Below are 12,583 nucleotides of genomic sequence, written 5' to 3'. Positions count from 1 at the left end.
GCGGATCTACCATGTGTCATACTAGTTCACGTGAACCTAGTAACTTTTGCTCAGACAATGTATATATGTGAAAAAATATACTAAATATTGATAAAATCTTTACTGTGAATACAATTATAATTGTAAATTTACTTAAGGTAGCTATAGAAACCCAAAAATTTCAAATCTTGGTAACGCCTTTGGGCCAAAATGTGGTATTTTACTAGTATAGCAAGAAAAGACAACTAAATCTGGTTAAGGTATTTGATAGCAGCAATCAGCTAGGTAACTCTTAAAAAGAAAAGGAAATATTGACAAGATTCAGAAAACAGTACTCTTTCCTGAAGATCAATCAAAATAGTTTTATACAACTACATTGTATTTACAGAATTCTATATTTTCAATTCATAGTTACTTTGAGTGACTGTCAAAACACTTGAAGCAAAGTCTTAGTTTCAATGAATGTTAGTAGTTGATTCATGTAAGACCTGTTTAACCATAAGAACTCGCCTTCTTCGACCAATCCACGTAGTTGTCCATGGCGGATCACTTGAAACTAACCTGTACCCCGCGTTTGTATACAATCGTCGCGCACCAAAATCATCCTCATATGCCCTTAGGGCGAGATAATCGAAACCCCAAAATCTTGCAAGCACATCACAAGCCTTAAGTAAAGCAGTTGCAACTTTCTGCCTCCTGCAATTGATACAAACACTTTTAGTTTCTCAAATCAAATCCCATTTCGACGGAAAAATGCACACATATATGACTCATCTGTATTTGCTGCATATCTGATAAGATTCTATGAAAGAACAACATCATCTTGCTAGTGTTTGGTTGAAAGTTAAAAAGGAAAAAAGGGCAGCCCGGTGACGAAGCATTCTGTGTTTATGCAGGGTTCAGGGAACGGCCGCACCCTAAGGGGGTGTGATGTAGGCAACCTACCCTGATGCAAGCATCAGTAGCTGAAACTTGGTTGATAATATGGTAAAAGGATTTATGTTGTATATTATGCAGTAGCAGCAAAGAGAGTTAAAGCTTAATAAAGTGACTCGAACCTCAAATGATGTTAGTTATTCTCGCAATATCTGTTTAAGATGTTTCCATGACATTAATTTTAAGATATTTGTAACAACTCGGGATAATGAACAACAAAAAGAGACTGAGAGTATAACCAAAAGCATTTTAATTTGTGCCATATCAAAGAAAGCATCAATCTAAAGTAATGGACCTGAATTTGTTCAATACAGCTATCCCAGAAATATAGAGATATTCTGCTGCTCCAGGAAGGTACTGAAGAACATCGTTATCTCTAAACGCTGTAGCATCGACGACCCCAACAATGTCTTGAGGATTGTCACTTGAGGGCTCCGCAACTAAACATGCATACCTATTTAGTCAAGAATTTCTTAATGAATATTTTCAGTTTAGTACAAACAAGAATCACATTGATCTAGTTGGAGTAGTTGTAAAAACACTGAATTTGTTTATCTTTCTTTCATAGACAATCTCAATATCAAGAATTGGATGTCTGAACTATAACTAGCAGCCTAAACTTATCAACCTACATACGTGGATAATAAACTAATGAGCTTGATTTTACTTCAATACAGGGTAAGACTGCGTATAATAGACCCTTATGGTACGGTCCGCGCATAGCGGGAGCTTAGTGCACCAGGCAACTTGATTTTACTTCATTAGTAACAAAGGAACTCATCCATCCCCTAGTTTAACTCATAATCTACCATTATCTCATTTCTTTCGACAGAAAATTAAGGGGGTCTCACCTTCTTCTATTTAGGTCAAAACGGGGCACATGTTCATTCTCAAATTCTTGAATTGAGTGGAGGGTAAAGTACCTTTTGAGCAGTATGAATGCTTTACTGTGAATAGAGGCGAATCCAAGATTTAAACTTTATAGGTTTAACTTTTAAGGTTTTTAGTATTGAACCCATTATATATTTAAAGTTATGGGTTCATATCTACTATTTTTGAAATTTTAATGTACTTTTATACATAGAATTTTACTCCGCGTCGAAAGTTATGGGTTCAATTGAACCTGTTCCTAACAAACTACATCCGACCCTGACTGTGAACTAAGATTCTTGTGTAGTTTGAAGTATACTTACATCTGAAGTCCCAATATTCAAGGCGAATGAAAAATTCATGTAATATGAACCTTACCTTAGCAAAGAATGAGGTCATGTCATTATATTTCTAAAAGTAGTAAATGATCATAATTTTTTTTTAACAATAAGGGGAAAACAGATATGTTTGATGTGTTTACCTGTCAGGTGGTGAATTCCTTAGTCTGTAAAGAAGTCCAGAAAGTACTTCAGCCTACATAATCATGATTCTCATTTTATTGAAATGGAGATAAAAATACATGAACCATAATATGAGATGAAGCAGTTCATTGCTAGAACTGGTGCCACTGGGATTACAGAATACTACTAACAGATAGCAAATGCTGACAAATTCATTTCCTAATATACTGATAAGAAACATGAAACTGAAAACAGAAATACAAAATGACACAGAAAATCATCAATGGGATTTTGGGAAGAATAAAGAGAAAACTACAAAGCATAAGCCGCTTCCAAAAATAATAGCCAACAAAATATATACTTTTTGTATATTAATATAATTAGACAAGAGGGGTTGCTCTGATGGTAAGCAACCTCCACTTCCAACCAAGAGGTTGTGAGTTCGAGTCTCACCAAGAGCAAGATGGGAAGTTCTTGGAGGGAAGGATGCAGGGGGTTTATTTGGAAACACACTACCCTCCCCAGACCCCACTAAGTGGGATTATACTGAGTTGTTGTTGTTGTTGTATATTAATATAACATACATCAATATATACATTGATGGGAGCCTTGGCGTAACTGGTAAAGTTGTTGTCATGTGACCAGGAGGTCACGGGTTCAAGCCGTGGAAACAACAGAAATGCAAGGTAAGACTACGTGCAATAAACCCTTATGGTCCGGCCCTTTTCCGGATCTCGCGCATAGCGGGAGCTTAGTGCACCGAGCTGTTCTTTTTTAATATATAACATACATAGATCGAGCAGCCCGGTACACAAGGCATCTTGCATTCACGTAGGGTCCTGGAAGAGTTGCATCCCAAGGGGTATGCCGTAAATATTTTGCCCCAATATAAGCATTAGTGGTTGTTTCAACTGGTCGAACTCGTGACTTATAGTCATGTGGATATGGATATAACTTACCATTGCTTCAAGGCTTCCCTTCTAATGTATAATATACATATTTTTTGTATATTTAACTAGTGAATATAATTATTTTTGGCTGACCGTAACTTGCCCGAGAATAAATCATTGACAATAAAAACAAGTTCAAAGAAAAAAGAAAATAATCAAGAAAGAGAAGGATAAGGGGTTTTGTCAATTAGAACCTGAAAGAATTCAAAGAAAATATCATTGAAGATGAGAACAGGTTCATGAAAGGCTTCAGCTTGAACTCCAGCAACTTTCTTCATCTCTTCTTCAGTCTCAATCATTCTTCTCACTAACCATCCATTCTCATTCACAAAACAGTCAACCTCATATTCTCCTCTTTGTTTTCCAACATTTCCAACCTCAAGCTTCAATCCCACTTCTTCTTCCCTTGTTGTTGATGACACTGGAAATGATGAATTACTGCAACATTCTACTCCTCTGATTCTGTTAATGGAAACTCTGTTAGATGGTCGGCATTTCCAAGAAAGATCTTTCTTGATACAAATACTGTGAAAATTTGGTTGCCATTGACATTGTGCCATTTTCTTTTCTTCCTCGAATTTCTTTCTCAATGAAAAGTTATCCTAGTGAGGTTTGGTTTCCGTTGTGATTTCCCTATGATTTTGTAAATTTTGGTTGACTGTTAGTCTGCTATTTTGGTTGGGGCCTGCCTAAATGCTACCTAACAAAGATGGCTCCATACTCAGGGTCGAACCGAGACCTCTGATTATGGATGATGGAGTACTTAACACTCCAGCACAACCCTTGTTGGTTTCTTTTTTGGGGGTTTTCTTTTCTCTCCCAATTTAGGAGGATCTATAGTATTTTCATGCTTTTACTCTAGTGTGACTCGAACCGAGAACCTAATAATCATGTGTGGAGATCTGAGCAAGCCTCACTTGTCTTTTTTTTAGATTACATTATAATTAACAACCAAGAACTTTAAAAATAATTTTCTACAAGAAAAAAAGTTTGAAGAACTCATAAATATGAACCATAAGTTGTCAAGAATCAAGTTTCATAATATTTGAATTCTTGTTGTTATATCATTTGGGAGTTATTTATTTATATTTAAATAAAATTCTTGTTGAATTTTTCCATTCTCCATTTAGAACTCCCTAACTTCTATCGTTTGACCCTTTCACTGTATAAAAAATAAAAATGAGGAGAAAAATAAATTTTGTCTTTGTTTGTGGCTATAGGTCCACTTATGAATTCTGCTCATAGTGACAAGATCACTAATGAATGGTTCTAAATTCATGATTTCTCTTGTGCCTGAAACTCTTGTCCTACGTGGATACCAATTAGCCTAACACGTGTCCTATATTGGAACATTGTATTTAGTATCTCTTTTTATTTTTTAAATAAAAAAAACACATACTATAGTAATTATCTGGAGTCCTATTTATGCTTAAAATAAATATTTCCATCCTCTTCTCCCTCTCTACCCTCGCCGGGTCGGCCCCAACCAGGGGCAAAGCTAGCATGTCGCCTACAGGTTCGATCAAGAAAACCTTGGCACCATATCCATCTTTTCTACTCCCTCCATTTCATATTAAATGAGGTACTTTCCTTTTTAGTCTGTTCCAAAACAAATGACACATTTTTAAATTTGGAAATAATTCAACTTTAAACTCTTTCATTTTACTCATTTACCCTTAATGAAAAGCTTTTATAAACACACAAATGTTATGGCTCCACAAACTTTTTTACCCCTTAAGCTTTTAAGACCACAAGTTTCAAAAATTTTCTTCTTTTTTCTTAAATTTTGTGTTGAGTCAAACTACCTCGTATAATATAAAACGGAGGGAATACCTATTATAACTACTTTTCTCAAAGCCAAAGAATTTCCTCTCCATCCTACAAATAATTGATTAATTTCTAAGGATTGACTGTTAATCAATAGGGGTATATTTGTGCCAATTTTATAACAACGGGACATAGCTGATCCCAACTATTAACGAAGGATAAACATAAACAATTTTGCATAGTACAAAGACAAATTGACCATTTTCTCTCTCTCACATACACACATATATTTTATATATAAATATATACACGTATATAATACAATTATAAAATTTATGATAAAAAATAATATATTCTTATGCAAATATATGCCTGTTGTATTGAATGGATTATGTCACAACCCTAAAATCGACTCGGTCATGATGGCGCATATCGTGAAACTAGGCCAACCGACACAAACCCCAAATCCAACTAGTATTTCATAAAAGTCATTTTTAAGCCATTAATTAACAAAATCTCATAACATAAGTCTAAATAACCAGTGCGAAAATATAACACAAGCCCGACATCGGGGTGTTACAACTCACGAGCAACTACAAGATCTGTCTAAGTACAAGAAAAGCTATCATAGTCGAATAAAACACTAAGAACAATCTAAGTAAGGTAAGAAGGAGAAGTGCAGGGTTGTGAACGCCGAGCAACTACCTTGCCAACTCCGAAGACCTGCTGGAAGAACAATCAGCACTCACTATCGTGACCCGCAACTCCTGGATTTGCACACAAGGTGCAGAGAGTAATGTGAGCACGCCAACTCACTAAGTAATAAAACAAAATGAAAGCTAAGCACTAAGAAAACAGATAATTCTACGTCATAGCACTACAACAAATACTGTACATTTCCAAAACAATACAGAACTCAATTATCTTGTAAAACAAACTCAGTTTCAGTAAAACCTTTTCTTTTAAAAAAATCTTTCAATAGTTTCAAACAAGTGATGAAATGGTGAGTAAAAAATGATAGAAACGTAAATGGCCCCTCGGGCAAGACATGTACCAAAACCGCCCCTTGGGCAAAATATCAACAGAACCAGCCCCTCGGACTACCTCATAATCACTCGTAATCAGACCCTTGGGCAACAACATGAATCAACAACAGCCCCTCGGGCAATATCACATCACTCACACTGGGTACTTGCGCTCACTGAGGGTGTTAGACTCCGGAGGGGCTCCTACAACCCAAACGCTATAACAAGCCATCTCGTGGTATAAAAAATCAGGCCATCGGCCTCTCATATATCACAAATCAGTACAACATGCTGTGGTGCGCAGCCCGATCCCATGATATCCTCACAACACATGCCCTCGACCTTACTCAGTGAGAAACCTCTCAAGCCACTCGGGCTAATAGTAAAACAGGGTGCTTAGCCCAAAATAATTTTTACATGTATCAAAACAGAGTAATAAACACTGAGTTATGAAACTAGTAAAACACTGCATGACTGAGTACAGATATTAAGTCAAAATAGTGAGGGATAGTAGTAAAAAACCCTTAAGGGTCCAAACAGCTTGGCACGAGGCCCAAATATGGCATTCATCCCAAAACATAGTAATACTTTCCAAAACACAATGATATCAAATAGTTTTCAGTCAAATATGCGAATTATTAGTCGTACGGGACGGACCAAGTCAAAATCCCCAACGGTGCATGCCCCTACGCTCGTCATCTAGCGTGTGCATCACCTCAAAGTAGTGAAACAATGTGAAATCCGAGGTTTTATACCCTCAGGACAACATTTACAATTATTACTTACCTCAAACCGATCCAAACTCTAACCCGCGATGCCTTTGCCTCTCGAATCAGCCTCCAAATGCTCTGAATCTAACCAAAATCAGTATATTATCATCAATATACGCTAAAGGAACAAAGCCTAAGAGAAAATAATCAAACTAACTCAAAAATCCGAAATTGGTCAAACCCGACCCTCCGGTCCACGTCTCGGAATCCAATAAAAATCACAAAATTGGAAAACACATTTGCTCACGAGTCTACCCATATCAAATTCACCAAAATCCGCCATCAAATGGACATCCAAATCCCCAAAATCAACTCTCCAAATTTTCTTCTATTTTCCCCAATTTTCATCCCAAATTTCCAAATTAAATGATAAAAAACAAGACATAATCATGAGATTTAACCAAACTTGAGTGAAGAACACTTGCCCCAGTCAATCCTCTGAAAATTCCCTCCAAAATCGCCTTCTTCCGAGCTCTCTAATGAATTTTGAAATTATGGACCAAAACTCTCGTTTTTGAACTTAAACATTCTGCCAGACATTTCCTTCTTCGCGAACGTGACCGTCCTCTCGCGTTCCCGTAGACCAACCCAGACTGCCTCTCTGCTTTACTCTACGCGAACGCGCTGCTTTACCTGCTCAAACCTTAGCGAACACGGCCATTACCTCGCGAACGCGTAGACCAAGGACCTGTGGTCCCCAACTGCCTCACTCTTCTTCCCGAACGCGTGAGTGGCCCTACCATTCGCGTTCACGTCCTCTTCTTCGCGAACGCGAAGAACAAAAATACCATCTCAGAGAACACTCTTCGCGAACTCGGGACACTCTTCACGTGCACAAAGAAGAAACCTTCTGCAATAAAATACCAGCAAAATCTGCCATCTCCCAAAACCAAGAATTGGTCCGTTAATCACCCGAAATAAGAGGCCCTTGGGACCTCAATCAAACATGCCAACACATCCCATAATATTATTCAAACTTGTTCCAACTTTCGGAACACTCGAAACAACATCAAAATATCAAATCACCCTCGGATTTAAGCCTAAGGATTTCCAAACTTCCAAATTCCGCAAACGATGCAAAAACCTATCAAACTTCATCCGAATTACCTGAAATTTTGCACACACGTCACAAATGATACAACAAACCTACTCCAATTTTCTGAATTCCAATCCGACCCCGATATCAAGATTTAAACTACCGACCGAAAAACGCCAAAATTTCAATTTCACCAATTCAAGCCTAAATATACCGCATACTTCCAAATTACATTCCGAACACGCTCCTAAGTCCAAAATCACCTAACAGAGCTATCAGAACCATCAAAATTCACATCCGAGACCTTCTACACATAAGTTGACATCCGGTTGACTTTTCCCAACTTAAGCTTACTCAAAAGAGACTAAGTGTCTCATTTCACTCCAAAACCACTCCAAACACAGAACAACCAACACGATATGATGAAATACTACTGAACAACACATAAAGAGGCAGAAATGGGGAAAATGGAACAGTAACTCATAAAACGACCGGCCTGGTCGTTACAAATTACTCCCTTAGGACCCTTACATCTTATTGATAGTGCTGGTAAGACAGTCATTGGCAATATCCTTAACACTATTTTTTGGATAAATTACTATACTTGAAGCCCTTATGACACTAAAATGATTTTAAGAAAAAGGGCCATGATATTGGTAAAACTTTTCTTCAAGGGGGCAGCCTCCAGCTGAACAACTAATTTTTCAGATCAAATTATATTCAGCCCAGATTCAGTAATTGTATAACCTGAATGTTCCAGGAAAAAGAACTTTATTTTTCATATATCTAAAATTTATTGACAAAAGAAGGCGAAATTTTACAAAGAGAGCATGCTATAATGTACATTTAACGCCCCAAAATACAGGCTAACTATCTGCACAAACTAGAATTTCTTATCTACATTAGAAAACAAATGAAACAAATTACTATTAAAAGAGAGCTTTTGACCCAGTAACAATTAGGGGTATACATAGGTCGGATTGGTTTGGGTTTTACAATTACCAAACCAAACCAATTATGTCGGGTTATTAAATCTAAAGACTAAACCAATAAAACTCGGAATTTTCAATCTCGTTTTTTTTTTTCCAGGTTTTTCAATCTCGTTTTTTCTCGGGTTTTCGGGTTATTCGGGTTTTTTCCGCTAAAATCTTCGCAGCACAAAACATATAACTTGTGCTCCAAATATTTCTTTAATCCTAGTACGATACAACTATATAAGGTATTTTCCAAAAAAATAATACAAAATATGAGATGTGTCATGGCATTATCCTAAAATATTCAACAATAAAGACAATAAAATCACATAATATAAATAATGCTAATTAAAAAGCCATAATAAAAATAACACACAATTTAAAAGTACTAAGTCATGCTAAAATAAGTAGACTAATAAGGGAGTATTAATTACATGACTAAACACTAAAGAAAAAATAAAAATAGGTTATGCATTTTTATCTAAATAATTGCAAAACAAAAACTAGACATTCAATACATTGTCATTCCTAGTATTGAATTGAATGTCCTTTGTTAGCATTAGTATTATTTGATTTTGGTTTGGGATTTTGTTAGTATTATTTGAGTTACTAATATTAATGGCTATAAAACTTATTGGAATATTCAAACGTTCAAAGTCCAACCTTGAAATAATACCTTAAAAGATAAAATTATGAAAAAGTGTAAGAAATATTTATAAATTACATCACAATTAGTATATTTATATATTAAATATATCTAAAATTTCTATATATGTAATGGTTTGGTTTCGATTTGACTTTCTTTAGTTAAAATCAAACCAAACCAATTATGATCGATTTTTTTTATTTCAACACCAAACCAAATCAAACCAGCCATAGTCAAAAAATTTTCTCGGGTTGACTTGAATTATTGAGTTGGTGTGATTTGTCTGTTTCCTCTGTACACCCTCGTAACAATATATATTTGGCTCCTTCAAACAGTTCAATGGCAAGAATATGTTGACAAAACTGCTTACATAGTCACTCAATATTCATAGTACTACTCATACTCATTGTTTCGAAATATAGTACTTGAAATTACGACCTATTGGAAAGGGTGCTCTAAATACAAATTGAGACTTTAAGATTTGGTGCTTGATTTTAAAATTTTGTTCTGAAAATATATTTTATTTGCCTGGTCTATATATTGGGAAGAGTATATGCCAGACAGAATCAGTGGTCTTAGACCAGCTGCATACATATCTATATATAAATATAAAGTTGGGCAATAAAAGTTTGATGTGGCGCTCTCACAATCTAAGATTCTAATTTATCTTATTTCTCTTGGGTTTTTACTATTTTTTAATTGTTGTAATATATTTAAAAAACGGAAAAGGGTAAAAATTGCCCTTGAATTATTAGAAATAGATCGGTAATACCCTCCGTTTACCTTTTGGGCCAAAAAAACCCTTACCATTAATCAATTGGAGCAAAAATGCCCTTTCCAACTAACGGAGTACCACTTCACATGAAAACAAAATTAAAAATATTATAATATTGTTGATATGGAACTTCACCGTGAACAGACGTCATTCTTTTATCATGCACATCATTTTCCAAAAATTAAATCATTACTAGTGACTGTCATTCAAGTCAGTGGCAGACCCAATATTTTTATCAAGCGGGTTCAATCTAAAACATTAGAGGTCATATGTGAATAGCTGGTTTCGAACTCAGGACCATGTGGAAAATTTGAACCCTCTTTACCAACAGGCTAGGCATTTTACTTGTTTCAAGTGGGTTCAAAATTATATTTATACCTTTACGTGTCAGAAAACAGCAAAAATATACCTATATATACAGTGTTATTTTTCGATGAAGCGGGTTCATATGAACCCACTTGACTCCACGTGGGTCCGCCCCTGATTGAAGCCACTAAAAGTGTTGAAGCTCCACTAAAAAAATTGTTGCATATTTTTTTTGTTTCTTATTCAAATATTAGATTCATTTATCTAAATTTTGGTTTCATCTGTCGGATTTTTGCTCTGAACTTTTTACAGACTGTCATATGCCGATTTAAAACTTCTTCTCTACCAATCCTTCTCTCTGACGACGACGATCTCACCATCTTGTCCTTCACCGCCTCCGTGCCAGGGGCAGACCCAAGTGGTGAGAAGTGGGTTCAACTGAAACTGCTTCGTCAAAAAATAATACTGTGTATATGTATAAATTATAGCTAAAACAAGGTAAATTTTGTATAGAAATTGTTTTTGAACTCGCTTATACGGCTTATACGGCTTATACCGCTTATGTTAGTTATGGACTTCTCCGACTGAACCCGCTTGCACAAAATTCTGGGTCTGCCACTGCTCCGTGCACAGTCCGCATATCTACCGCCCTTGATTTCGCTCCCGCACTCTCGCTATGCATGCCTCCGTCAATCCGCAGCACCCGCACTTCGCGAATTGCACTTCATTTAGTATCTTCCCCGTCGCCGCCGCCACCACCACAGGTGACTGAGATTCAATTCCGATCACATTCGCCGCCTCTTTCCTCATCATCGTTGCCGACATTGCCTCAATTCTCTCACCCGAGACAATACTCTTTTCTTCAACAAAATATATATACACACGTAGAGAACATAACCGTTTCGGAAATTCAAAATTTAAAAATAATTAAGTATCTCATGAATAATTTCAGAATCAAATATTGTATAATAGAAACTGCAAACCTGGAGAGAATGCTCCGTCAGTTGGGAAGGGCATTTTTGCTCCCATTGATTAACGGTAAGGGCTTTTTGGGGCCAAAAGGTAAATGGAGGACATTATTGATCTATTTCTAATAGTTCAAGGGCATTTTTGGCCTTTTTCCGTTTAAAAAAAATCCAAAAATTACCACATTTAAGGAAAGATGAAACAACTCATTTTTAATGACTTTTCTATATCAACCGTAACTGTTGAACGACCCTTCAAATCCCGAATGTTACTTTTTCTCATGCATTTAATTCTGCATTTCATGTGTGTGGTTGTTTTAGAATACATTTGGTCATACTTTGACAAAATAAGTATTTTAGAGTGAAAGGCATTGTTATCTATGAATTGTGAGTTATGAAGCATTTTAATAAAGCATATTCGAAGCAATTCTCAAGGTAAGCAAGTATGATCTTTTTGTTTGTGTTTTTATGTTTTCAAGTTTGTAAGATGTTTTTTCTCATAAAATCATAAAACAAATCATAAAACCTTGAATATGTATTTCGGTATTCTTTTACTGAAGATTCCTTCATACAATTATAATGAAGAACATGAAGGAATTAGCTAAGAAGATTAGAAAGAAGGAGAAGAAGAAAGCAAAGGTAAGGCAGAGAGAAAGAGATATCAGGCGGAGAGATAGAGAGAGAAATAATAGAGTATTAGTTTTTCATTATCTCAAAAAGTGTATTGTACATATTATGATACATGTATATATACTAGTGAATCAATTATGTAGTTAAGTAACTTACTAACTAACTAACAACTTCCTAACAGCTATTAGTTGGTTATTTAACAGCTTTTAGCTAAAAGACTAATCTGCCCTTAGTTACATTATTTAACACTTCCCCTCAAACTAGGTGGTGGGAAAATATTAATTACACCTAGTTTGGATTTCAAATACTCATGTTGAACTTTGGTTAGGCCTTTTGTAAGAATATCTGCTGGTTGATCTGTTGTTGTAATGTACTTGGTGTTGATAAGACCTTGTTGAATTCTTTCTCTCACAAAATGGCAATCGATTTCAATATGTTTAGTTCTTTCATGATAGACTAGATTTGCAGCAATTTGTATTGCTGCTTTACTGTC

The 12,583-nt window shown here is 35.8% G+C and overlaps 1 protein-coding gene across 1 annotated transcript; it reads right to left on the bottom strand.

The window, feature by feature from the left end:
• Positions 1 to 292: 292 nt before the first annotated feature.
• Positions 293 to 4,211, bottom strand: LOC107803789 (GCN5-related N-acetyltransferase 10, chloroplastic). Its single transcript, XM_016627564.2, has 4 exons — positions 3,391 to 4,211; positions 2,267 to 2,319; positions 1,211 to 1,369; positions 293 to 675 (listed from the first exon to the last, which is right to left on the bottom strand). Exons 1-4 carry the CDS (start codon positions 3,754 to 3,756, stop codon positions 435 to 437), a joined length of 819 nt encoding a protein of 272 aa, XP_016483050.1. The 5' UTR covers positions 3,757 to 4,211; the 3' UTR covers positions 293 to 434.
• Positions 4,212 to 12,583: the final 8,372 nt, after the last annotated feature.

Source organism: Nicotiana tabacum, chromosome 6, assembly GCF_000715075.1.
Source record: "Nicotiana tabacum cultivar K326 chromosome 6, ASM71507v2, whole genome shotgun sequence".
In the NCBI taxonomy this organism is placed as follows: Eukaryota; Viridiplantae; Streptophyta; class Magnoliopsida; order Solanales; family Solanaceae; genus Nicotiana; species Nicotiana tabacum.
This window is presented reverse-complemented; position numbering and strand designations above follow the sequence as displayed.